Source organism: Pundamilia nyererei, unplaced genomic scaffold, assembly GCF_000239375.1.
Source record: "Pundamilia nyererei isolate P.nyererei 1_Seehausen unplaced genomic scaffold, PunNye1.0 scaffold00010, whole genome shotgun sequence".
Classification (NCBI taxonomy): domain Eukaryota; kingdom Metazoa; phylum Chordata; class Actinopteri; order Cichliformes; family Cichlidae; genus Pundamilia; species Pundamilia nyererei.
In genome coordinates this window covers 6,904,281-6,928,929 of record NW_005187411.1, presented here as the reverse complement: position 1 = coordinate 6,928,929, position 24,649 = coordinate 6,904,281, and the positions used below count along the sequence as shown (strand labels likewise).

At 41.5% G+C, this 24,649-nt stretch overlaps 2 protein-coding genes across 3 annotated transcripts; one reads left to right on the top strand and one right to left on the bottom strand.

Annotated features, from left to right (window-relative positions):
• Positions 1-1,448: 1,448 nt before the first annotated feature.
• Positions 1,449-7,207, bottom strand: gskip (gsk3b interacting protein). 2 transcript variants are annotated; one of them, XM_005724063.1, is made up of 3 exons: positions 6,958-7,207; positions 2,662-2,907; positions 1,449-2,562 (listed from the first exon to the last, which is right to left on the bottom strand). In XM_005724063.1, the coding sequence occupies exons 2-3, from the start codon at positions 2,902-2,904 to the stop codon at positions 2,404-2,406; spliced, it is 402 nt and encodes a 133-aa protein (XP_005724120.1). In that variant the 5' UTR covers positions 2,905-2,907; positions 6,958-7,207; the 3' UTR covers positions 1,449-2,403. The 2 variants fall into 2 exon arrangements, with proteins under 2 accessions (XP_005724120.1, XP_005724119.1); XM_005724062.1 differs by lacking the exon at positions 6,958-7,207 and adding an exon at positions 6,662-6,938.
• A 9-nt stretch (positions 7,208-7,216) lies between these two features.
• On the top strand, positions 7,217-24,620 carry atg2b (autophagy related 2B). Its single transcript, XM_005724064.1, has 43 exons — positions 7,217-7,278; positions 7,917-8,323; positions 8,443-8,605; positions 8,744-8,896; positions 8,986-9,088; positions 9,269-9,431; positions 9,512-9,691; positions 9,810-9,906; positions 10,007-10,171; positions 10,298-10,449; positions 10,628-10,739; positions 10,949-11,192; positions 11,286-11,448; positions 11,599-11,691; positions 11,803-11,991; positions 12,190-12,463; positions 12,552-12,660; positions 12,736-12,934; positions 14,313-14,455; positions 14,678-14,835; positions 14,939-15,114; positions 15,499-15,649; positions 15,829-16,031; positions 18,036-18,116; positions 18,249-18,355; positions 18,445-18,537; positions 18,619-18,689; positions 18,770-18,846; positions 18,937-19,107; positions 19,189-19,321; positions 19,401-19,597; positions 19,734-19,960; positions 20,043-20,160; positions 20,250-20,441; positions 20,521-20,622; positions 20,708-20,786; positions 20,866-21,076; positions 21,163-21,232; positions 21,317-21,399; positions 21,500-21,621; positions 22,865-23,019; positions 23,129-23,278; positions 23,361-24,620. Exons 2-43 carry the CDS (start codon positions 8,162-8,164, stop codon positions 23,589-23,591), a joined length of 6,222 nt encoding a protein of 2,073 aa, XP_005724121.1. The 5' UTR covers positions 7,217-7,278; positions 7,917-8,161; the 3' UTR covers positions 23,592-24,620.
• The last annotated feature ends 29 nt before the right edge of the window (positions 24,621-24,649 follow it).

Sequence of the window (24,649 nt, the reverse complement as noted above, 5' to 3'; positions counted from 1 at the left end):
TCAAGAAGGGAGCCAGCCAGTGGCAGCCACAGGTCATCGCTCTCTCCTGATTCCTCTTGACAAATTTTCTAGTTTTGCTTTTTCCCCCCATGTCCTTGTCATTGCTGATAACATTAGACCATATCTGCAGCCCTCGCAGGTTACACGTCAAGTTAAGCTTCTCCTGGTTGGCACATTTGGAAGAGTGTGGAAGAGATACCAAGAGACATGCCATTAAATGAAGAGAGCTGGATAGGGCTATAGAAAGGTATTGACCCAACAGTCTGATTTTGACAGTGGTGAAAAACATGTTTGTGAGTATCCTGCTCTGGGTCATTTTGTAGGGCTCTGGCAGAGCTTCTGTTCAACCTCACTCAAAGGAGCAGATGCTGCTCCTGCTGCTGGGCTGATGCCCATCCAGGGGAGACTCTCCTTGTATCTCCTCCCCATATTACCCTGTGCAACTCCATAATTAACCTTTGTGTGTGAAGAGAATTTTCTATTTACAAGAACCAATTGGAGCATGTTATATACAGTAGATAACACAGGCTCTGATAGCTGTAATAAACTGTTATGTTCAGCAGTATTGAACGCTGCACTGAGTTCCTCTCCACCTTACGAGTTATTTGCTTTAAGGTGCGTGTTTCTGAGTTTTACCAGGGATTCAAGTACTTCTGATTTGGGCCTTTTTCAGAGAAGCTACAGTATCCAGAGTCATACACAGTGAAGTTGTAATACTATTAACAAGATAATCAATGTCTGTGGGAGTAGGGCTTCTTGTCTGTCCTTGTATGCTGCGTGCACATCCTTAAGGCTCTACACCCCTGGGTTGCTTTGTGTTGTTTTACTGTTCTGTTTTTGAAACAGAAAATTAAACCATCTTTTTGAGTGGTTGGATTTTTTTAATTGGATCTATAAAAAAATGACTGCCTGGATAAAGGTTTTTATGCTGGCTTTAAAACTGAAAACCATGACAAGGCAGAGATGTGCGAAGTTTCCCACTAGCTCCTTGGGAATTACCTTGTTGGTGCAAAAACCCTCACTCATGTCTGGCAAAGCAAATTATGTGTTTTTCTGACAGGCTGTAAGTAACAAAGTCCATGAAGATACAATTTAAATTTGGTTCTTTGCCAATGTCTGCTGGGGTAGTTAGTTGCCTTTTTATGGTTGAATGACTCATGCGTAAAAGAATAAATAATTTTAAATAATCCCTCTGAAAATGGTCAAGTAAAAGGACCAGATTAAAAATGAGGGGAAAAGCAGCCAATGTAAAGAAAAACTTGATTGGAGCCTTGAGAACTATTGCACAAGACCACTTTAAAAAAAGGAAGAAAGTCTGTCTGCTTGGAAGCACAGTATAAAGAAGAAAGGGGTGACTCGAGAGTTTTGCACAGTTCTATTGTAAAATAAATGTAAAAATAGAAAAAACGAAATCTGTAAACTGCTGGTCATGAGACAAACTCAAAAACTGCATACTTCAGAAATTTTATTGGTCTGAACAAAGGCCAGAAGCAAGGAATGACAGTATGAATGCACAGATGTAAAGAGTCTGTAGATTTGATAATAGAAATAATAGAAGAAGTTTAACCAGGTCACATGCAGAGAAAACCAGCGTTTTAAAGCAGCTCTGGAAATCCTCGCTGAGCGTTAACACAGGCTGTGCAGTTTGATAAAAAGACCAAAAGGTTTGAACATCGAAATATCTTCAAGCCTTTCACTTCTACAGCTAAGTCTGAAATGCAATGAATTGTGCAGTATGCAAGAAAACCCCCCAAAGTAGAATAATAAAACACAACTTGATGAGTTAGTAGATACTCAAATTACAATGTAGTTAGAGCTGTTAAAATAAGTGCTGTCCCTGACCTAGTTAGATATATATATATATGGAAAATGAGATTAAGGCAGTATATGCTTGGAACAAAAACAGCTTCAGCACTTTCACAGCTGAATAAAAGCTAGTTGAGCATATCTGAGCATCAGGTCACAGGTTTAGTGCAAGCAGGGCACGGGGGGTAAACAGGACCGGTATTAACGTAGCTCGCTGCTTCTCTCTCTTGACATTTCAAAGGACCACAAACTTTGCAGAATTCTTAAACAATGTGTGGCGTTACAAATTTTTTGAAAACACAAAAGCTGCAGTCTTTCCACAGTAAAGTCAACAACACTATCGCCACAGAGCCCTATACAGCCAGCCCATACCAGCCACTAAACCTAAGGAAATAACATGAAGTAATTCAATGGCATGAAACTTAGAACAAAAGCAGTCGTAGTTGGGTATCCCTTATTGTATGGGAGCTAAGCAGTTGGATATCACATAACCGGATAAAGTATATGAACAAACTTAGTGTTGGCTCATACTCAAACATTGCCGTCATCATCAACCCCCGTGTCACGTGTACAATGTATGCAGCATCTTGGTCCTTTTCATTGTCCGTTTTGCTTCAGCTTCTCCAGCCGCTGGAGCAAAGCATTCCCAAAGGCTTCTCTGTAACCCGGACTGAGCGTGTCTAGGAGCGAGTAAACAGTCTCGTGATACTGAGTCGTCAAATTCTCGTCCACTTGATCGAATGCGTAGCCCACCACCTGTTTGGGAAGAAATCAGTGATTTACTGTAAAACCTCTGCACGGTTTGGAGTCTTAAAAGTGAACGCACGTGGGTAACGTGTCACTGCATCGTCTCACCCTCAGCCCAGCTTCGGTGAGCTCCAGACAGTAACGGTTTCCCTCTCTTGTTTCCACATTTATGTAGGCCACGTCGGACGCGCTGTTGAGACTTTGTGACACGTGCATTTCAGACACAGCAAAGAGGACGTCGTTGACCACTGCTTCAGCCTCTAGTCTCATGTCCTTGACGTCTCCGAGCTCAACAGACTCTTCATCAAAAGCAGAGACCATGGACTCCTCAGCCTGGCAGTCTACCTCCATCCCCTATAACACGTTAAAACAACAGCATTGGTTGATTCAAGTGTGATGGGCATAAAAATTGAAAAATGGTGGTTTTTAGAGGTTACATTCAAGATTTTTGAGAAGATTAATTAGTTTCAGACTATGCTAACAAAAAGAACTAAAAAAAAGACATTGAATAAAATCTGAATTCTAGAGTTAATCATTTGATATCATTGTGAATTGAATATCTTAAGGGCCTTTACTAACCTAAACTGCTAACCAAGATTTTGACCCGTGAGGATCTCTTTTGCATTTTAAAATACCAGATTAGTTTAATTTAACAAAAAGAAAAAAACGAAACAATCATAATGAACAAAGGAAAAAAAGGCTTTAAAAAAGGAAACGGGATGCTAATTTAGAAACAAAAATTCCAGTCACATAAATGGGATGAAATATGCAGTGAAGCATAAACTCAAACTCACGGAGAGAAGTCAAAACGCCCAAGGTATCCGAAATATCTTCTGAAGTAAATGAGGTACACAAACTGGGACTCACTGGTCACGTCCAAAATTAGATACATAGTTCACCAAAAATGTTGTAAAAGGGACAAAGTTTGCATTGCTCAGGTGAATTCCAGCAGGTTTTGAAGGATTAGCTAGTAAACGTCTGTTATGATTATTTTTGACAGCAGCAATTAAACGCATCATGATTATAAAGTTAAAACTAGATCTGCCAACATACCATATGGGGAATCTATCTGATCAAAAAATAACCTTAAGATCCTAGAAAGATTTATTTATCTAATGATAGAGCCATATTTCTATGATATTTAAACAATGAAGCCAGTATGTGCCAAATCTGTGTTTAGCTGTTAGCATGCAACCTTCATTTCACGTATCCGTCTCTGTGCTTTGGCCCCCAGTTTTTGTGTCTTTATCTGATTATTAAAAACAGTCTGTCATTGGTGGAATCTGTACAAGCTGCTTAGGTGTTAATAAAAAATTAAGTTCTAAAGAAAAACAACCTCTTTATACAGGATATAACTAAACCAAAGCCAAGTCTGATCATGAGCTGGTGGATGTTAGAAGGTTAAGAGATGCCTAGTCTTACAATTCAGTTTGGTTGGTTTTAGACTTTAAGACTTTTTTAGGAAACACAAAGCTGACCATCCACCCATTTTCTTCTACTTATCCAACTCAGGGTCACAATGGGACTGGGGCATGTCCCTGCATAGAGTGAGAGGGAGGTTACACCCCGGACAGGTCACCAGGGCTACAGACAAAAACACATCTGTGTGTGTCACCTCTGATCTTCCTGTGACAGTGTATCTCACCATGTCTAAAGCAGAAGTGAAACATGAGGATCTGACGTGTATTTTGAATACTTAGCATCCTGTAGGAGCTGACTGTGTGACTAAAGGTTAAACCTGTATTTTTTGGAGCAACCACTGGACAATTTTAAATGTTTGCTTCACTTCCAGAGTTCAATACAGCTCCTCTGAGAAGGAAAACATTGCACCAGACACGTATCTGAAGGGGATTTCTCAATCTGTTGTCAGCTGAGGGAACTTTAAAACACTCCCTCGACACAAGAATGGTTGTGTTGCTCCCGGCAACACAAAACAGCAAATTTTGATTGATGGTGGTGTCAGTGTTTCCCAGTGCTCAACTGGACAGATTTACAAACTTTTACAGGCTTTTATTTTAATTTTCAAATTTGACTGAAAGCTGAAACCGTACCATACGAATCAGTAAAAACTACTCAACGTATCACGTGTTCGACTTGCTCCGTGGCAACAGGTATTTGTTGCGCAAGTTCGGTTTTGTCACACCACGTTTACGTCAAGCTGCATAACATTAGACGCTTTTTTTCCTGCATATCTTGCTGTCTCGTGGTTCCTAACTGGTTTTTCATCATTCACACGGGTGGCTTGATGCCTGTATGGAAAGCAGCCTTGACCTAATCCATACCTTCGATGTTAAAAACACAGAGAATGATTTTTATGGGATGAGAAAGTAGAATAATGGACATTAAATACCATTCTTGAACCAGGAAGAGTACAGTTTTTTAGTTTTCTGCTAACCAAAATGTTTTAAGACTAGGTTTTTGGCAAAATATCTTATAAACCTTAGATTATAAGGTTTATCCACCAAACCACTGAGGTAGTAAAAATGCTAGTGATTAAAATTATTGGAATAAATTCTAATTGTGTACAAACAAATTAGTGTATAGTCCTATTTGCTTATAAAAAAATGTCTACAGATGTCTACAGCCACTCCTCATTTTTCAACAGTTTGCCAGAAAAATGGGAAGGTGGAGTGATTAATTGAAACATGTGCAAAGACACATGGAAATGCAGTATATAAGGTGAAAAGAAGTTTGAAAGTCAATATTTTTTTGTAATTTCTTTAAGTAGTAGAACAGGCTTCTTAAAGGGCATTTAAAGCTTTTCTCTCTATGTTGGCTGCCTTTTGTTCTACTCTCTGTCGAGATGATCCCAAAATGCTTCAATTATGTTGAGGTCCTCTCTGGGGAGGCCAATCCTTCACTGACAGTCTTGTAATCGTATGTTTTTCTATTCAGGTACGCTTTTACTTCATTGGCAGTGTGTTTGGGATCACTGCCATGCTAAAAAAAATGAATCTGTTAAAAAGCTAGTAGACCAAAATCTGCAAGTACTTTTCTGTGTTCATAATTTCATGTATTTTGACAAGATCCACAACACCACTGGCTGAAATGCACCCCCCAAACCATGACAGAGCCTCCACAGTGTTTCACAGATGGCTGTAGATACTCACTGCTGTCCTTCTCTGATTTAAACTATCATACCTCAGCAGTTTTCCCTGTTTGCCTTCCTTAAGAATGGCCTCTCGACAGCCACACTTCCACTGAGATAATTTCTGATGACTATGTGTTTTCCTGACAGACTGCTAGCAGCAAAGAGCCTCAAGATACAATTTAAAATTGGTTCTTTGCCAAGTCATTTGTTACGTGCAGCCAGTTATGTCTGCTCTTTAGTTAGTTCATACCTTGAATTATGTGCATTTTTATGGTTGAATGATTTCAGAGTCAGTGTGAAATGGTTTAGTAAAGAAAGAAAGAAAGGAAGGAAGAGCAGCCAAGTGTCAAAAGAAAAATCTGCCTGCAGACTGAAGATTTTTTGTTCAAGACCACTTTAAAAAAGGAAGAAGGTCTGTCTCCTTGGAATCAAAATATGAGAAAATGAGGGTGACACACGACCTTTGCACACTACTGTAATATAATAAATGTAAAAATAGCATAACATAGAAATGATCAAATACAAGGAACTTAGAAATTTAAGTGGTGGTCATGAGACATACTCGAAAACTGCTTACTTCAGAAATTGTATTGGTCGGAACAAAGGCCAGCAGCAAGGAATGACAGTATGCATGCACCACAAAGACTTTTAGAAAACCTGGAAAACTGTTGCTCAAGAAAACTTTAGAGAAACACAGAAAACTCTGAATAAAAAGAATCTGAATGAAAATCTACAAACTGCCAACGGAGACATGCCAAACTGTGTTTCATTGTTATTGTAACAGTTACAATAAAGATCTATTCTATTCTTTTGCATTTTAAAGCGAAAGCACCAACATAAAAGCAAAAAAATAAAACAAAACGTGCACCATCAGCATCTTGTCCTGTTATATAGCCATTATAAAGCGTTCTACTTTCCATTATCTGATAATTACTGTTGCACCACAGTGTGTGGTATTTGATTGTAGTAATAAAAGCAATGTAACAGCGACATCTCGAGGACTGTGAGTAACCTTACCTTATTGCTAGCTGTGCCCTGTCCACAAACAAACATCATAGTCAGTGGTAATGAATAAGTGTGCGAATTTAAAGCAGCTATTATAAATAAAGTCCGATCAGCTGTGGCTAATTTAAACAGCTAACAGTTGCTACATTTTGGGGGAAACTCGTAACTGAACCACTGCCCGCCATACCATACTTCTGCCACTTTCTTTAAAATTATACAGCGAGTTCTAGCTTAGACCCTAACTGATGGGTTTACTCAGATCACGAAAAAAAAATAATTTCTAACTAAAGTGCGTTTATTTTTCTCACCTCCTCGCAAGCGGTGTTCTTCCGGCTTGTGGAAGCTTCCAGCTCTCCGTGGGCAGGACAGTCCAATCAGCGCCACCTCACGTTAAGCTGCTATCTTTTGTTAGTCTAATTTATTCACAGCCGGATAAAAGCACATAAACCGACGCTATCTTTCTTTTTTCAGCGTATTATATTTATGTTAAAGTATATTAAACCTTGGCCCACTAAGTGCCCGGTGGACTACACAGCTCCGCCATGTTATGACATCACTGCCTAATCCCACCCCGGAGCGTGTAGTTGGTGCGGAGTCATGAAAGTGTTTGTAAACAACTCAGTCAGAAGGTAATTTAACAGCTCTACTAATATCCTCAATTTTTTTTTAAATTATCCCACGCGTGACTGCTTATAGAATCAGTGTGTATTTAAGCAGCGCTTTGGTCAGTTTGCATCTGACGTATGAGGGTAGATATCTTTAGTTAGTGTTGGGTTTTAGGGTTAGCACCCATGCTAAATGCCAAGCTTGACGTTAGCCGGCAATGCTAATGCTGCCTCACTCTTCCCACAGAGGTGGTAAGCTAGCTAACGTCATATTTGCTAGCCGGCTAGTTAGCTCAATGACTTGCCTTTGTCTTGCCGACAATAAAAGCGCAGTTCCTGCCGTTGCGTGACAGCTTTGTGTAGGTTAATATAGCCATGGGTAAATGTGTGCCATCAAGTTTGTGACATGCTGACAGGTATTTCCAAGGCCTGCACCGGCTTTAAACGGGGTCAGCGTACGCTTAAACAAAAAAAAAATCGACAGTCTAGATTGCACTACATTACAACGCTCATTGCTGCTAGCAAGCAATTTAAAACTACCTTAAACTAAAGCATTAGCATTAATTTAACTTGCTGTTTTCGAGTATTTTATGTTAAGTCACTTGTTGTGTCAAGTGTCAAATTACACAGGGGGTGGCACCATTTGCATGTTTTTCCTGCAGGCGTAGCAAACTGGAGTCGGACCAATCCCCATACACATCTCCGAGTGTCATCACATCCTCCCAAGTGTACCAGATTGGGGGTGATGAAGGATGTTTGAGGTCACGCTTTCTCGACGGGTCAACGGGATGACACAGCTGTAACGTCACTGACTAATTTGTAGCTGTTGAAGCAGCTGTAGGATTGCACGTGCAGAGCATCAGGGCGCCTTACACTATCTGTGTGTTGTTCATCTGCTGAAGTTAAGATGCCTTGGCCTTTTTCTGAGTCCATTAAAAAGCGGGCCTGCAGGTACCTCCTGCATCGGTACCTGGGCAACTTTCTGCAGGAGAAGCTTAGTCTGGATCAACTCAGTCTAGACCTTTATCAAGGCACTGGGTCTCTTGCACAGGTTCCACTGGATACATGGGTATGTGTAGTGCATGTGTGTTGCTGAAAATACGCCAGATTAAATTATCAGTTAAATAAACCAAGAGGTCCTCTAATGTTTTTTTTTTTTATTTTATTTTTTTAAATTTTGTTCCTCAGTCACTCAATGAGCTACTGGAGACTGCAGATGCTCCTTTTGAGGTAATCACAGGGTTCATCCAGACCATCTCTCTGACAGTCCCTTGGGCAGCACTGCTGCAGGAGAACTGTGCCCTAGAAATCAAGGGTTTGGAGATGGTTCTCAGACCAAGACCAAGAGTGGGTAAGGATATATATATATATATATATATTTGTCCCTCTACAACACCTGAGAAAAAGCTTAAAATTAGTAAAAGTAAACAGTTTTATTTTATACATATGAGTAGACAAGTAAGGTAATCACTGCTGGTTATACTTCCAGCATCTGGCGTTGAACCCATGTACTGGTCCAGTTTCATGACAAGCAGCATGCAGCTTGCTAAAGAATGCCTGAGCCAGAAACTAACCGATGATATGGGAGAGAGCTTCCAGCCATTTGAAGGACTGGAGAAGTTTGCAGAGACGATAGAAACAGGTAAATTGCTTCTGTGTTTTTTGGCATTCAGCAGGTTTACCTCACAAATACTGTGTAAAGCAATGTCTTTTAAATTTCTTCTCTCACAGTTCTGCGAAGAGTCAAAGTTACATTTTTGGACAGTGTTTTTAGAGTCGAACACATTCCAGAAAATTCTAAAACTGGAATCGCTCTTGAGATTCGAATCAAAAAGTAAGTTTTTGACAGTCAGTGGCACCTCAGTTTCCACAATAAGATAATATACTTCAAATTGGTGTATATATGGTCAAAGATTTGAACATATTGAGCATGGGGAGGTACTGGTGCTGATGTTTAGTGAGAAGTTTGTATTTTAATACTTGATCTCCCCTGACAAATACCGTCTCTCTTCAGGATTGTGTACTGCGATGAAACAGGTGAGGAGAGTTCAAGTGTCAATGTGCATCAGCCAACCACGTTTGCACATAAAAACGTGCAGATGGAGGGAATTACTGTATTCTGGGACGAGTTCTCTGATGCGTCTCGCGCTGCTTGTAAATCGTCACCTACTCCATCGGTTAGTGTAGCAAATTTCACATTGTAAGACTTGTATATATGCATGTGGCCTTTTTAATCAAGTCTTTCTGTATTTTGCAGGAAACTGAGCCAAAACTCTCACCTAGCTGGAATCCAAAAATAATATGCGAGCCGCATCCCCAGTTCACAGAGCCTGTATCCTCTTCAGCGCCTTTTGAACCTGTGCAGGTTGGCAGCCTCTGTGGCAAAATTGAGTTGTCCCTCACTCTCAAAAATAACCTAGCGATGCCTGGTGCAAAGGTAAATTATCTATTTTTGAATCACAAAGATTTACGAGGAAAACAATTTCCCACGTTGTTTATCCAGTATCAGACTTTTGGGGTAATATTCACAAAATTTTGCCAACTTTTCTTCTCAGCTGGATGTTGTTGGACAGATCGATACACTGATTATTCTGCTTTCCCCACGGCAAGTTCACCTTCTTTTGGACTTATTTGGAGCCTTCTCTGGTGGAGGTGAGAACCACTCTCTTTCGAGAACTTTGGGACCAGATGGGGTCTTACGGGGTTATTTAGAAATTGTGAATGTAAGTGTATTTCTAACTCTTCATTTAAGGTGCACAGGAATGGACTAAGGATAGGAAAAATCGCCCAATACAGCAGGAGGATGAGTATCGCCTCCATATGGAACTGAACCGGTGCCTAAAGAAGGATACTGCCGTCCCAGGAGCAGATCCTGACCTCTTTGAAAGCCAAACAACCAGAACTGTGTCGAGTCGAGGTTGAGTTGAAGCACCATCCTGTAATGTCTACATTTTCTTTGATTTTGGTGATTGATTAGCTCTTCTGATGAATATTTTTCTGTTTTTTTGTTTTTGTTTTTATCTTTTTTGTTTTGCTAATGTAGACGACGTGTTTTTCTCCATGGCTGACATGGACATGTCTCATAGCTTGTCATCCCTGCCTCCTCTGGGTGAACCACCCACTGTTGATTTGGACTTGTCACTCACCAGTAACTACTCTGCCTCACCAGGAGAATCTCCCTCTGCAAATGCAACAGTAAGCCTTCATTTGTGTGATCATGCTTACAGAAACGTTCAATATGGTTTAAACCAGGTGAGATTAAGGACTCTGAATGGTCTGGAAACTCAGTAGTTAGTGATCTCATACAGGAAAAATGAGTTATACAAATAAATATTTTGAATAGTAGTGTTTCATTTTCATCTGCGTTTTGTAGGCTCTGTGGGACGAATATATGGACGTACCACGACAAAGAGAGAAGCAGACTTGTGAAACTCCCCTCCAGTCACGGGATTCGCACCTGCCTCAGAAACTGTTGAGGCAAACTTGTAAGCACTACAGTAAATTAATAGATACATAAACATATATTATGCATTCACCCTCAGTTTATCCAGTGTGTGAAACAAACAGTTTCAGCAGTTGTTGAACAGGTTATGTTCAATCAAAAGACTTATGCTGAAATATTCCCAAGATCAGTTCCCCCTTTGTGTTCATGTACATGGTTGTAGCTGGACATTATTTGCTGTTTGTGTTTCAGCCCATTCGTCCAAAACCCACAGTGATGAGTCAAGGCCAGAGTTGGTGCTGAGGTTGACACTGGACAGTTTGGCTGTCTCAGTCCTCCACATTGACCCGCTGCCGCCACCACATGCTGCTCCCAGTCCTCTTGGCCCCATGGCTGCACACTTCTTCAGCATGGTGGGCCCAGGACAGCTTGAGCCAGCCGCTTTCCTTCAGTCTCGGGCGGTGTTTAATCAGGCTTGTCCTCATGACCACCTCAGGTGCACTTCTAATTTTAACTAATTCCTGTATTCTGAAGGAATGAGCATGTGAATGAATCGGATCACCTGAATCACCTGGGCTTATGTTTGCAGGTTTGTAGGCCAGGGTCTGAAGTTAAACTATGATCACTGGCAGGGATCCAACTTAAGGACTTTTAGCACTGACATTACCCTGAACCAGATGGAGTTTCTAGAGTGTCTGTTCACCTCTGAGGCTGTTATTGGTGGCTCGCAAAAAGGAGTTCAATATACTGAGGTGAGACCTTCAAGCCTAAGCTTTGTACATCTCTCACTGCATAACGCTTTGGATGTTTGAACACTGCGTATATGTATTTATACAGAACACTTGAAAGGTGCAGCTGTCTTGACATTAGTGTTTCACTTTAGTTTTTCTCTCACACCTCAGCTGCTGACATTTGACACCAAAGCCAGTGCTGATGCGCCGCTTACCACCTGCCTTCACCTGCTTTACAAACAGGCTGAGCGCAGAGGTCCTCAGGTAACTGCATCCGTTAGCTCAATATGAAACTACAACACTCTAACAATCAAATGCCGTTCCTCCACAATGAGTGTCTGGCCTCTACTTTTAACCCTTTGCCTCGCTGTGCAGGGCGGCCAGGTGCGTCTCAGCACCATTCCCAGGAAAGCTGAGATCCAGGTGGAGCTGGGTCCTGTGCACTCTGAGCTGGACATCAGTATTGTAGACCGCCTAAACTCACTACTGCAGCCTCAGAAACTAGCAACCACAGAGGCGATGGCCTCCCACATGTATACATCTTACAATAAACCTGTCAGCTTGGTAAGTGTGGTCCATCATGTAAGCCTATGCTTTTTGTGTATATGTTCTGACATTGAGGTTTTAGTGTAGGCACAAACTGCTTTTCTCCTACAAAAAACAAACAGTAAGTCAATACATAGAAAATTCACAATTCTTTGTACTTTGCATATATGAAAGTCATCTAATCTACATCTTTGGCTTTCTTCATAAATTTCACAGCACAAGGCTTTTACAGAGGTTTTCCTTGATGACAGCCATACTCCTGCCAACTGTCATGTGTCACTGACAATTAATGCACCAGTGCTGGGCATTGCTGTGCGCTTCCCCATCCCTGATCTGCGTTCAGATCAAGAGAGGGGCCCTTGGTTCAAGAAGTCGCTACAGAAAGAAACGCTGTACTTGGAGCTGGAAGAGCTGGAATTGAAAACCGAATTCATGGGTGGCAATTCACCTGACCAAACCAAAATGGAGCTCACTTTTAAGGAACTCACTGGTGTGTCAAGATTTCAAAAGCTCCTCTGAAGATTTAATTGTCTGTTGACTTGGACTTGAATTGTTTTTACTTTTACCCGTTTGCACAGGGAGGTTCCAGGAAGAGGACGATCAAACAGCTGCCCGGTTCCTCAGAGTGTCACACACGATGGATGGAGACATGACAACATCTGAAAGTGTAAAATTTGATTGGCCAAGGTAAGATCGCATAACCAACCAGTATACATATCTCTTTGTTTAGCAGTGTCAGTAATACTACATTTTTCTGGGCAGGGTTGTGCTCAAGGTGAACCCAACTGCAGTCCACTCCATCCTTGAGCGTGTGACAGCTGAAGATGAGGGGGCTGAGGACCATTCTCTTGAAGAAGAGGAGGAGGAAGGGGCTGCTCATTCACTGAAGGATGTATGTGACTTTGGGAAGCCAGAGCCATCACCCTTTTCTTCACGTAGGGTTATGTATGAGAATGAAGAGGTAGGTTATGGGTCAACAATGTCCAGTTAACCTATTCTTGACACGACTGTCTCTGTGATTTTAACTGTTCATACTGTAGCATCTTAAATCTGCATTGTAGCCCCTGCACCTGAAAACTACAGTGAATAATTACCAGACAACCTCACACTAAACGGCTGCTTTCTGATGCTTCTGCAGAAAGCTGAACATTTCTCAGCTCACATCTGTCTTTAAGATTTATATCTCCAGATATTTGTTTGACACACATGTTATCTGGAGGACATTCCTAATCTGATTCAGTTTAATGTAATGTGGAAACTGAAAGCTTGTGACACATGTGTATGCTGGAAAGACTCAATTATATCAGACGAGCTGTAACCAGTGGGAAAACCCATTGTGCATTCATAGATTGTGGAACATTGTATCAGAGTTTCCACAGTCATTAGTCACAGATATATATGTGTATATACACACACACACACACACACACACACACTTGCATGTGAGGCCAAATTTTTGTGCTGCTTTTTGATGTTTCCTTGAAAGAATTGCCAGACTTGAGCAACAGGGAATAACGTTCAACAAGGTAGTTTTGGAATAATTCACTAATGTTTAATTTGAACTATCACTATAGGTCTGTATCACTATAGTTGTAAGAAAGATGCTCAAAGTGATGTTTTGCTGCTGTGCATGTTATTGCAATGCTAAATTATGAGTTTTAGATCTGTTGCTTTAAATCTCTTCTTATGACACAGCTACAGTAAACGTGTATATCTTGCCTAACTTTCTCTCCGAGTGATCATCTTACATGTAATATGAAATCACAGCATCACCACTCCTTCCCCCACAGCTAAAGTTTTGAATGTTCACTGTTGAAGCTGCAGTAGCGTACCTTCTGTGCTTCTTGCCCCCCTCCCTCATCTTTTACATGCAAATCTTTTGCTGTTTTTCTCCATTCTGTCTCACTGTGTCACTCTCATCACCTTCACCAGTCAGGCACGTATTTCATTACATTTACTTCTAATCCACAAAGTTGCTTCTCCAAAGGCAGTAAGTGATGTAGGCATTAATACACTGAAAAAATACTATTGAAAGATACATTTGATGTCCAGAGTCCTTCGTGTGTTTTTGTTTTGTTTTAAATACTTTTCCAGTTTTCTTTGTCAATTGAAAGGTGTTGCTATTTTGTTAATGGCATTGGTCCAAAGCTGGAGCAAAATGTACAGGTTGATTTATTTGCATTGGGAAGCGAGGATATTTGGTAATATATTTACATGTGTGGCAGGTGCATCTTTATGCAAAGGTGTACAATAGCTCTGCTTTGCGTACCTAACCTGCTGACAAAACAGGTGGTGACAGAGTTGTGTTTACATTTACTATTATAATCTTGTAATTCCAGATGGTCATTCCTGGTGATGTCGGTGAGATGACGGTGTTCCAGGAAAAAACGATGAATAACTCCCGGTTCATCCTTGAGTTGTGTTTCCCTAATGTGCAGCTAACACTCCCCAGCAAGGCATTTTATGAAAAACTACACAACAGGTAGGTCACTTGGCTTTCACCCAGAGCAACTTCATTGCCTCTTATTTATTTATCTTTAATTTAACTAATTTATCTACAACACACATCTTTAACAGCCAGTTAACATTGCTTATTACTGGACCTGAGGTTCACCAGCTACTGTCATATCAGGGGAAAACTCTTTCAGCTGCATATTCTTCTCTATGCATTTAATAATTCTTATCCATATTCTAAATATTTTAGGATAAACAATGACCTTCTGCTGTGGGAGCCCACTGCTCCATCCCCAGTGGAGACTGTAGAGAACATGCCATATGGAGTTGGGCTCTCTGTTGCCAGTCAATTGATCAACACTTACTCCAAGGACAGCTTTAGCCAGTTCCGCTCCACTGGTCCTGAGGGTGCGACAGAACAGTGTTTTCACCTAATTCTTTAGTCACTTATGATGTCATGTTTAAACTACAACTTATCTGCTCATAAATGGGTGTTTTGTTGTCTTTGCAGAGGAGACCAGTGGATCAGAGGAGGAGAACATGCACTATTACTCGCCTGCCGCTGACCTGGGCTTCAGATCTCGAAAGAAGAAGAAGCCCAAAGCCCACAGCAAGAACTCCCAGAGCCTTTTCTCTGTCAATCTTAGTGTCAATCATGGCCTTATGTGTCTTCATGCTAATGCCAAGGTAACCTTCAGTATTTTCCACACGCAGGCTTTACTTTGGCTTGCTGGCCAAATATATTTGACGTCAGTTTTATTTTATCGACAACATCCATCACTGATTTAAAAGTGGCCAGTCCCCTCACTCCAGCTTTAAAAGTTCAGTTGCTGCTAACCAGCCAGCTGGGCCCCTCCCATTGTGTCTTTCACTAAAGACAGCATGGACAGGTTGCTGCTGTGGTAGTCCTCAATATCTGCAGCGACTTGACCAGACTTAATCTCCCCTGTGTTGCACTTCTAGTGGTCACCCTTGTTCTGCCTGGGGAAAAAAAAAGTGCACCAAAAAAACAATGAAATTTGTGGATAGCTTGTTATGTGGACATTGGAGTTGAGTTTGTTGTTTTTACAGAAGGAGGATAAAACCACACTGAAAAACAAACATGGCGAGTTCTGGCTGGAGGTGAAAAATGCCGTTTTGTTCAGCGTCACTCAGTATGAAGGCTTTAAAGATCAGCACTACATCTGCTTTCACACCAGCAGCATCTGCATGTATCACCAAGGTAAGCTGCTTCCTGTTTGTGTGTAATATCACTATTGCCTTAGTCTTATGATGTTATGAGTGATATGTGGTGATAATGGGACCTAAAAATATATAAAAGTATAGGTAACAGTCTAGAACTGTACTAATGGCACGACTGTATGCGTTTTCACTGATGACTCAATCTGTTATTATCCCCAGGACTCATAGATGGAGGCACTTCTGTCTCAGACATCAAATTGCCATGCAGGACACATCCTCATTGGCTAGAGCCAACCATCTACCAGTCAGAAACATCTTCAGAAAAATTGTCAACGCCTTCGGAGGGTATCGGTTTAGAAGCTCGCAGCATGGTTTCTGTCGCTGTCAAAATCTCATCACAGAATGCAGAACGCAACATCAAGGTCAGATACTCAAAACAGTTAGAGGACTGTGTGTGTATTTCACAGATTTGTTGTGAACCACTTCAGCAAGTCCACTACAGACTCAAGTGTCACATTCTGTACATAAAGTACTTATGTTTGAGTTATTTTTAAAGGCTGGCAGGCTTTATTCTGCACTCATATTGTCCATCAGTTTTGGATCTACTTCCCAGTCAAAATTGAGAAATCGCCATGTTTCATTATTGGTGGTTATTACATTTTTAAACCCTTTCTGTGGAAGAGAAATGTTGTTTTGTTATGTGTTGCTTATTAAATAAGTCCACTTATGTGGCTGTGTGTATACAGTGGCTTGCAAAAGTATTGGGCCCCCTTGAACTTTTCCACATTTTGTCACATTACAGCCACAAGACCATCACAAAGTGGTGTACATGTGAAAAGTGGAACGAAAATCCTACATGATTCTAAAAAATTTTTACAAATAAATAACTGCAAAGTGGGGTGTGCGTAATTATTCAGCCCCCTTTGGTCTGAGTGCAGTCAGTTGCCCATAGACGTTGCCTGATGAGCTAATGACTAAATAGAGTGATTACTGTGTGTAATGTCAGTACAAATACAGCTGCTCTGTGACGGCCTCAGAGGTTGTCTAAGAGAATATTGGGAGCAACAACACCATGAAGTCCAAAGAACACAGCAGACAGGTCAGGGATAAAGTTACTGAGAAATTCAAAGCAGGCTTAGGCTACGCAAATATTTCCCAAGCCTTGAACATCCCACGGAGCACTGTTCAAGCCATCATTCAGAAATGGAAGGAGTATGGCACAACTGTAAACCTGCCAAGACAAGGCCGTCCACCTAAACTCACAGCAGAACAAGCAGAGCGCTGATCAGAAACGCAGCCAAGAGGCCCATGGTGACTCTGGACGAGCTGCAGAGATCTACAGCTCAGGTGGGGGAATCTGTCCATAGGACAACTATTAGTCGTGCACTGCACAAAGTTGGCCTTTATGGAAGAGCGGCAAGAAGAAAGCCATTGTTAACAGGAAACCATAAGAAGTCCCGTTTGCAGTTTGCCATAAACCATGTGGGGGACACAGCAAACATGTGGAAGAAGCTGCTCTGGTCAGATGAGACCAAAATGCAAAACGCTGTGTGTGGCGGAAAATTAACACTGCACATCACTCTGAACACACCATCCCCACTGTCAGATATGGTGGTGGTGGCAGCATCATGCTCTGGGGGGGCTTCTCTTCAGCAGGGACAGGGAAGCTGGTCAGAGTTGATGGGAAGATGGATGGAGCCAAATACAGGGCAATCTTGGAAGAAAACCTCTTGGAGTCTGCAAAAGACTTGAGACTGGGGCGGAGGTTCAGCTTCCAGCAGGACAACGACCCTAAACATGAAGCCAGGGCAACAATGGAACGGTTTAAAACAAAACATATCCATGTGTTAGACTGGCCCAGTCAAAGTCCAGATCTAAATCCAATCCAGAATCTGTGGCAAGATCTGAAAACTGCTGTTCACAAACGCTGTCCAGCTAATCTGACTGAGCTGGAGCTGTTTTGCAAAGAAGAATGGGCAAAGATTTCAGTCTGTAGATGTGCAAAGCTGGTAGAGACAGACCCTAAAAGACTGGCAGCTGTAATTGCAGCAAAAGCTGGTTCTACAAAGTATCGACTCGGGGCTGAATAATTACGCACGCCCCACTTTTCAGTTATTTATTTGTAAAACATGTTTGGAATCATGTATGATTTTCGTTCCACTTCTCACGTGTGCACCACTTTGTGTTGGTCTTTCACGTGGAATTCCAATAACATTGATTCATGTTTGTGGCTGTAATGTGACAAAATGTGGAAAAGTTCACGGGGGCCAAATACTTTTGCAAACCACTGTATGTTTGTATGCAAATTAAAAAAATTCCACGTAATTTAAGAAGTAATGTGCTCGCTGTGATGTCCCTTTTTTTTTTTTTTTTTTTTTTTTTTTTTTTTTTTTTTTTCCCCTCCTTTCTAATTTTCCGTCATGCAGGAGTTTCTGGTTGCTGTTGGGGTGAGAGGTGCTACACTCCAGCACAGAGTGGTCCCTCCCAGCTTGGGCTGGTATGACCAGGTAAAACAAACTGCCTTAGGCTGCTGTCATATAAGCTTTATTTGACCTTCATATGATGTGTTTACACAGCACAGAAGAAATGTGCAATAACATCAGGTATTCATAATCTTACTGATGATTTGTCTACAACAGATTGTTGACTTTCTGAATGTTTCTGATGAACCCGTGTTGGGTTACGCTCCTCCTACGTCTGTCACCACACTGCATTTGCACCTATGGAGCTGCTCTCTGGACTACAGGTGAAGTAGAACAAAACACTAAATGGTGGCTGATTTTATTATCCGAGTGTGTTCTTGTGTGACGCTTGATTTTATTTTGTTTTTTGCAGACCCCTGTACTTGCCACTCAGATCATTGCTGGTTGTGGAAACATTCAGCATCTCCAGTAGCGTCTCTCTAGACAACTCCTCATCAACACTTAGGTGTGAAAAAGCAACTGGATTTCTTCTGAAATACAAAAATGTGTGGAGGTTACATTATTTAGTAAAATATGTTGTTTCCAGGATCATTTTGGACGAAGCTGCTCTGTTCCTCTCAGATAAAAGTAATGCTGTCTCTGTAAATCTAGCTCGTGGTAAGTTGACTTCAGAAACGGTGTTGAATGCGACTTTACATGAAGCTTTGACAAATTTTGACTTTTTCTTTTTGTCACAGATTATGTCCAAGTGGTAGACATGGGAACCTTAGAGCTGAGGATAACAGCGGTCAAACCTGGAGTAGATGGAAAATTGGTAAGTGTTAATTATTCATATTCCCATTTTTAAAAAACAGACAAAACAGGCTTGTACAAACACTTGTTTTCGCTGTCTCTTGGGTGATAGTCGGAGCCCAGATTCGAGCTGCGCTGCTCCAGTGATGTGATCCATATCAGAACCTGTTCGGACTCCTGTGCTGCCCTCATGAACCTCATACAGTATGTAGCCAGCTATGGAGACTTGCTGCCCCCAGCTGAACCAGAGACCAAGCACAGCAGCACTACACAAAAAAGCAAGGTCAGCAGTGTCACTCAGTTAAAGCATAATTGTCAAACTTTACCATATGCACAAGTTTATTCTGAGTGTATTTTTGGACAGATGGAGGCTTCTGGCCGACCACCATCTCAGACTTCGCTCCTCGCTGAGACTGAGCAGCAGATGTTACAGGATCTCATGAGTGACGCTATGGAAGAGACTGATGGGCAGCCTGTACCAGGGCCGCAGCAGAACGGTAAATACTTCGCTCAGTGAGGTAAAAAAGTGTTTCACCCATGAGGAGTCTTTACTTTATGAATTTCACACCACTGCAGGCACACCTGAGGAGCAGATTCAAGACCAAGAACCACCTCGCTCAGACCTGTTCCTGTTCCCAGATGAAAGTGGGAATTGCCAAGATTTAAGCCCCCCGTACCCCATGCTTCCTTCTCCTCTCATCACACCAGCCCCTAATCTGGCCCAAGAGACTGACGACTTTTGTATATTGGAAACTCCGAGCTCCAGAGGAGAGGTTGGGACGTACTCATTCTTCAAGTTAAGGCTACATATTTTTGTGTAGCCTTAACTTGAAGAGGCTACATAGCATAGTGATCGACTGTTTTTACAAAACCTGTTTATGCCTGACTGTAAGAAAAATGTGTGTTCAGGATCGAGATCAGGAGCCGGTGGTGAAGCAGCTATCCTCGGAGCCAGTAGAAGTCAAAGACGATCACTTCAGTCAGCCTCTGGATGGAAGTGATTCCAGCCGTGGAGCCAACTTTCCCATCCCAGAGGTTCGCTACCTCATTAAGGAGATCTCTGTCATCTGGCATCTTTATGGTGGAAAAGACTTCGGGAGTGTGAGCTCCATAGTTTCTCCTGCTAGAAGCCGGGGGTGAGTCATAAACTGGGTTCTCTTTACATTTGTTAAAAGGAAGACATATTTACTTAACTCTGGTCTTTACTCTGTCTTGCAGATGTACACCTCATAGCTCCCCATCTCAAACTCCAGTGAGACAAGCGAAGGCTTCAGGGCGGGTTGGTGGTGGAAAGGGAAGGAATCCTGATGTCCTGATGGAGATTCAACTCAGCAAGGTAAAGTTATGCTGTGCAGAAATACATGTTCATTATTTTGTGAAATGCCCTTTGGGGTTTCTTCAGCTTTTCTTTTACTGCTTCTTCAGGTGAGATTCCAGCACGAGGTGTACCCCCAGATCTCAGCGGTGTCGCGTCCAGCAGTGGACCAGCCAGTGTCCCGGCAGGTGTTCTCTGTGCAGGACTTGGAGATTCGAGACAGACTAGCTACCTCCCAGATGAACAAGTTCCTCTACTTGTACTCTAGCAAGGAAATGCCCCGAAAAGCCCATTCTAACATGGTGAGGAAAGCATCATACTCGTTGTAATCGTGGTAAGTTTTGTCCTGTCGTAACCATGTGTGTGCGCTTTTTGTCTTAGTTGACAGTCAAGGCGATGCACATGTGTCCTGAGTCAGGCCAGGCTCCCCCAGAGTGCTGTTTACGGGTCACTCTAATGCCTCTTCGCCTCAATATTGATCAGGTGAGAGTTGGGTACAAATTATTTCTCTAACCCTGGCAAACAATGAGCATTATCTTTTAAGTGATAGCTTCTTCTTTATTTGAAGGATGCACTGTTCTTCTTGAGAGACTTCTTTACAAGTCTTGCTGCTGAAGTTGAGTTTTTCTCACCACCTATTCAAGAAGGTAAGATTGCCACAAAACTGTATAATTATCATGACTCCTACTTTTATCTCATGCATCTTTAACGTTTTGTCTGTTTTAGCGGTTTGTGTTACCACAAAGAAAGTGGCTGCCCCAGAGATCTCTTGCAGCTTCTCCAAGCACGCTGGTGGGAGCCAGGATCCAGCCCCAATCATCTCGGTGCCTGCACAGAGGCGACTGAGCCAAAACGGTTTCTCTACATCCGGCAGGGAAGACGCAAATGACAGTGAAGCCTCTGCTTCTCCCTTCACAGACCAACCCATCTTCTTTAGGTTAGAGGTTATTTTTATTGACCACTAAGCCGTTTAACTTTCCAAACTGCTTGTTTGTGTTCAGCAACCCCTTGTCATCTTAACAGGGAGTTTCGATTTACTTCTGAGGTTCCCATTCGCCTGGACTACCATGGGAAACACGTGTCTATGGACCAGGTAACTGTCTAAGAGAGGACTTGATTAACTCCACGTTATGTTATGAGTGCTTCATGAATGATTTTTATGAGTACCTCGTTCCAGGGAACATTTGCAGGGATCATTTTCGGGCTGACACAGCTGAATTGTTCAGAACTCAAACTGAGGCAGTTGTGCTACAGGCAGGGGTAAGTATACCGCAAAATGTATCTCATGAGACAATAAATTAGCAAAAACATAATTCGCACACAGTGAGCCGTATTAAAGTAATACTTGTTTGTGTTTCAGATTATTAGGTGTGGATAAGCTCTTTTCCTATGCAATAAATGAGTGGTTAAATGACATAAAGACAAACCAGCTTCAAGGACTGCTGAGTGGTGTGGCACCTATTCATACTCTGGTAAAACTGGGTAAGTGTAACAGTTCAAGGGATCATCTCAGATGGTTTACTGTGTTTGTTAAGAACAGGGCTGTTGCTGTACCTTGTTCTTGTTGGCCAGTTGGGATGTGCTACATGATTAAATGTTGCTTCTCTTGTTAATCAAGACATGAAATACTAGTTATTTAATCCAATTATGCAAATGTTTGTTAATGTACAGTGCACATCAACTGTCAGTTATACCTCAGCAACATTACACACTCTTTCCCGTGAGTGGATATAAACAAGCACAGTGAAAAGGAACACAAGTGGCAGCTCTGTGAACAAGTGTAGATTTGCAGTGTTCTTATGTAGACAAACAGTTATTAGCAGGCCTTGTAAGATCACACTGATGAATAAGCTGAGCAGTGTGTAACCATAATCTGCTCAGGTCTATGAACATTAACATGTAAGCTAAGCAGTGCTCGTGTTAGCTACTTGCAGCAGAATAAACTGATGTGTATCAGTTGTATTGCAGATGCCAGCAATAAATGAAATTTAAGAATGCACAGGTCCAACTTTTTGTAGTTCTGATCTGACACCTTGGATATCGATAATGGTTCAAACTGCTGGAAATGCGCGAATGAAAGCTGCTGCTGTAGCTAAAGAGAAGCGTCTCCAAGCTGCTGAAGCTCGGATGTTAACTTCCTATACATTGCCTCACTCTCCCATTAGCAATCGAAGCATTGCTCCTGTTGCGCAATTATTAACACAGTGTAGAACTGAACTGAATGGATTAGCTGTGGACTGTAGCACTGACACCTATAACCTTAGCACATCTTTATTACACTTTATTATTATACTTTGTCTAATATGAAAGAATAAGATTTAAAAAATCACAATTTTTCCCAAATTGTATTTGTACAGACATTGTTTAACTTGTCAGTGAACTGTCTGTTATCTTACGTTCAGACTTGTTAACTAGTCTGATTTTTGTTGTTCTCTCATTTTAATTGACTTGTAAAGGAGTTGCCTGGTGCTTGGCCCAACAACTTTCTAATTTCTGAAAAGTTCCTTGAGTCAACATTTCCTTGTTTGACAAAATTTTCTTTATTGTTGCTGACATTTCAGAATCAGCCTTAATCACTTTCTTTCTCTTTAATAAAAAACTATCTGGAACAGAAACTGCTGTGAAAGTCATTTCCAATATGAGAGCTGAGGTCCAGCTTTTGACTTTCAGTTGCTTTACTCCTCTGTCAATGTTGTGTTTTGTTTTTTTTTTCTTTCATATTCAGTTCACGGACTCAGGGATTTGGTCTGGCTCCCGATTGAACAGTACAGGAAGGATGGCCGGATAGTCCGTGGATTTCAGCGCGGCACGGCTTCCTTTGGAACCTCTACAGCTATGGCTGCCCTGGAGCTCACAAACAGGATGGTGCGGACTATTCAGGTAAACTGGTCCACTGCTGCTAATAAAATATTTGCATGCATTTCCTTCTGTAAAGCACGTAGAAAAATCTATTAATTGTTGTCTGTTATAATTTTTTTTCTGTTTTTAGGCAGCCGCTGAGACGGCGTATGACATGGTGTCTCCAGTGCCTGATGAGAGGGACACAAAGAGGGTAAAACGGATCTCCCATTATGGACTGGCTCATCAGCCTGTCGACCTCAGAGAAGGTGTAGCCAAAGCCTACACTGTGGTGAAAGAGGTAAAAAAAACAAAAACAAATAGGAAAACCTTCAGTTCTGTGAAAGAAAAGATGTTTTAAGGACTGCAAAATGTTCCCACAGGGGATCACAGACACTGCACTAACCATCTACGACACAGCTACCCGGGAGCACGAGCAGCGAGGTATGACTGGGGCAGTCGGTGGAGTTCTCCGCCAGCTTCCACCTGCAGTAGTCAAGCCACTCATTATGGCCACTGAGGCGACTTCAAATGTCTTGGGTGGGATGAGAAACCAGATTCACCCCGATGCACGTCAGGAGGAGTCGCAAAAATGGAGGCAGGGCGACGAGTAAGTGTCATTGCCTTATGGAAAACTGAAACAATGACTGTGCAGCAGCTACAGCTTAATAGTTGTGCTTTTGAAGAAGGCAAAAGGTGGACAGTGAGTGCCGGTGTAAATAAAATGGTGTTCATCCTGTGGCAGTTTGAGCTACTGTGATTTTTAGCTTGTGTCAGCTTATCACATGCCTCACAGTGCCTTCATGGTCATCAACATTGTTCAACTGTATGCGTGTAATCAAATGGATGAAGAAGGGTGAGTTTGAGCAGCACTTATAATGTTATTGTGTATGATGCTATGTTGTAGGGTAGACCATACAAATGTAAAATGTAAAGGCTTAAGAATGAAGGAATAGGTCCTTTCATCTGCTTCATTTTCAAACAGCTGTTTACAGATTGTGTGGTTGCGTTCTCTTATCCTACTTTGTGTCAGCAAACACTAATATTCTAGGTGTAATGACCCTTAATTTATATAAGATGTACTGTATGTGGGCCTTGTTATTTACTGTAAATATTCCTAATGAGCAGCATTTCGTGCAAATATGAGAGAACAAATGTAGAAACTGAATGTGTTGCATCTTTGTAAAGCTCTGTAATCTGCACTTTTAACTGAGTCGAAGCGTAACAAGTGAGAGATGGGACGATTATCCAGACTTGTTCTAAGGTTTCACAATTTTAGTGTTGCATAATTTTCACAAAAGCTGCTGTTTAAAAAAAGGAAGCTGCGGTTTAAATTTAAAAACTGCTTTATTCTTACAGTCTCATGCTCACATTTTTGAATTGTTGACAAAGTGAATCTACTCAAGATCCATAAGTAAAGTCTTAATGTACTGATAATCTCATTTGTTTAGTTTTGTTTTTTTAATTGTTATTAAGCTATATGTTTATATATTGATGTCTGATGTGATCAATTGTGTTGCTAAGTCTTGATTTTTATTTTTTTTCTTCCTTTTTTGGTTATGTGGTAAGAGTATTATTTCTTGTAAATATATGTACAGGTGACTCATGAATTTGTATTAAAAGCATGATGGAGAAATAAAAACGGTGAAATTAACACTGGAGTGTGCTTGGT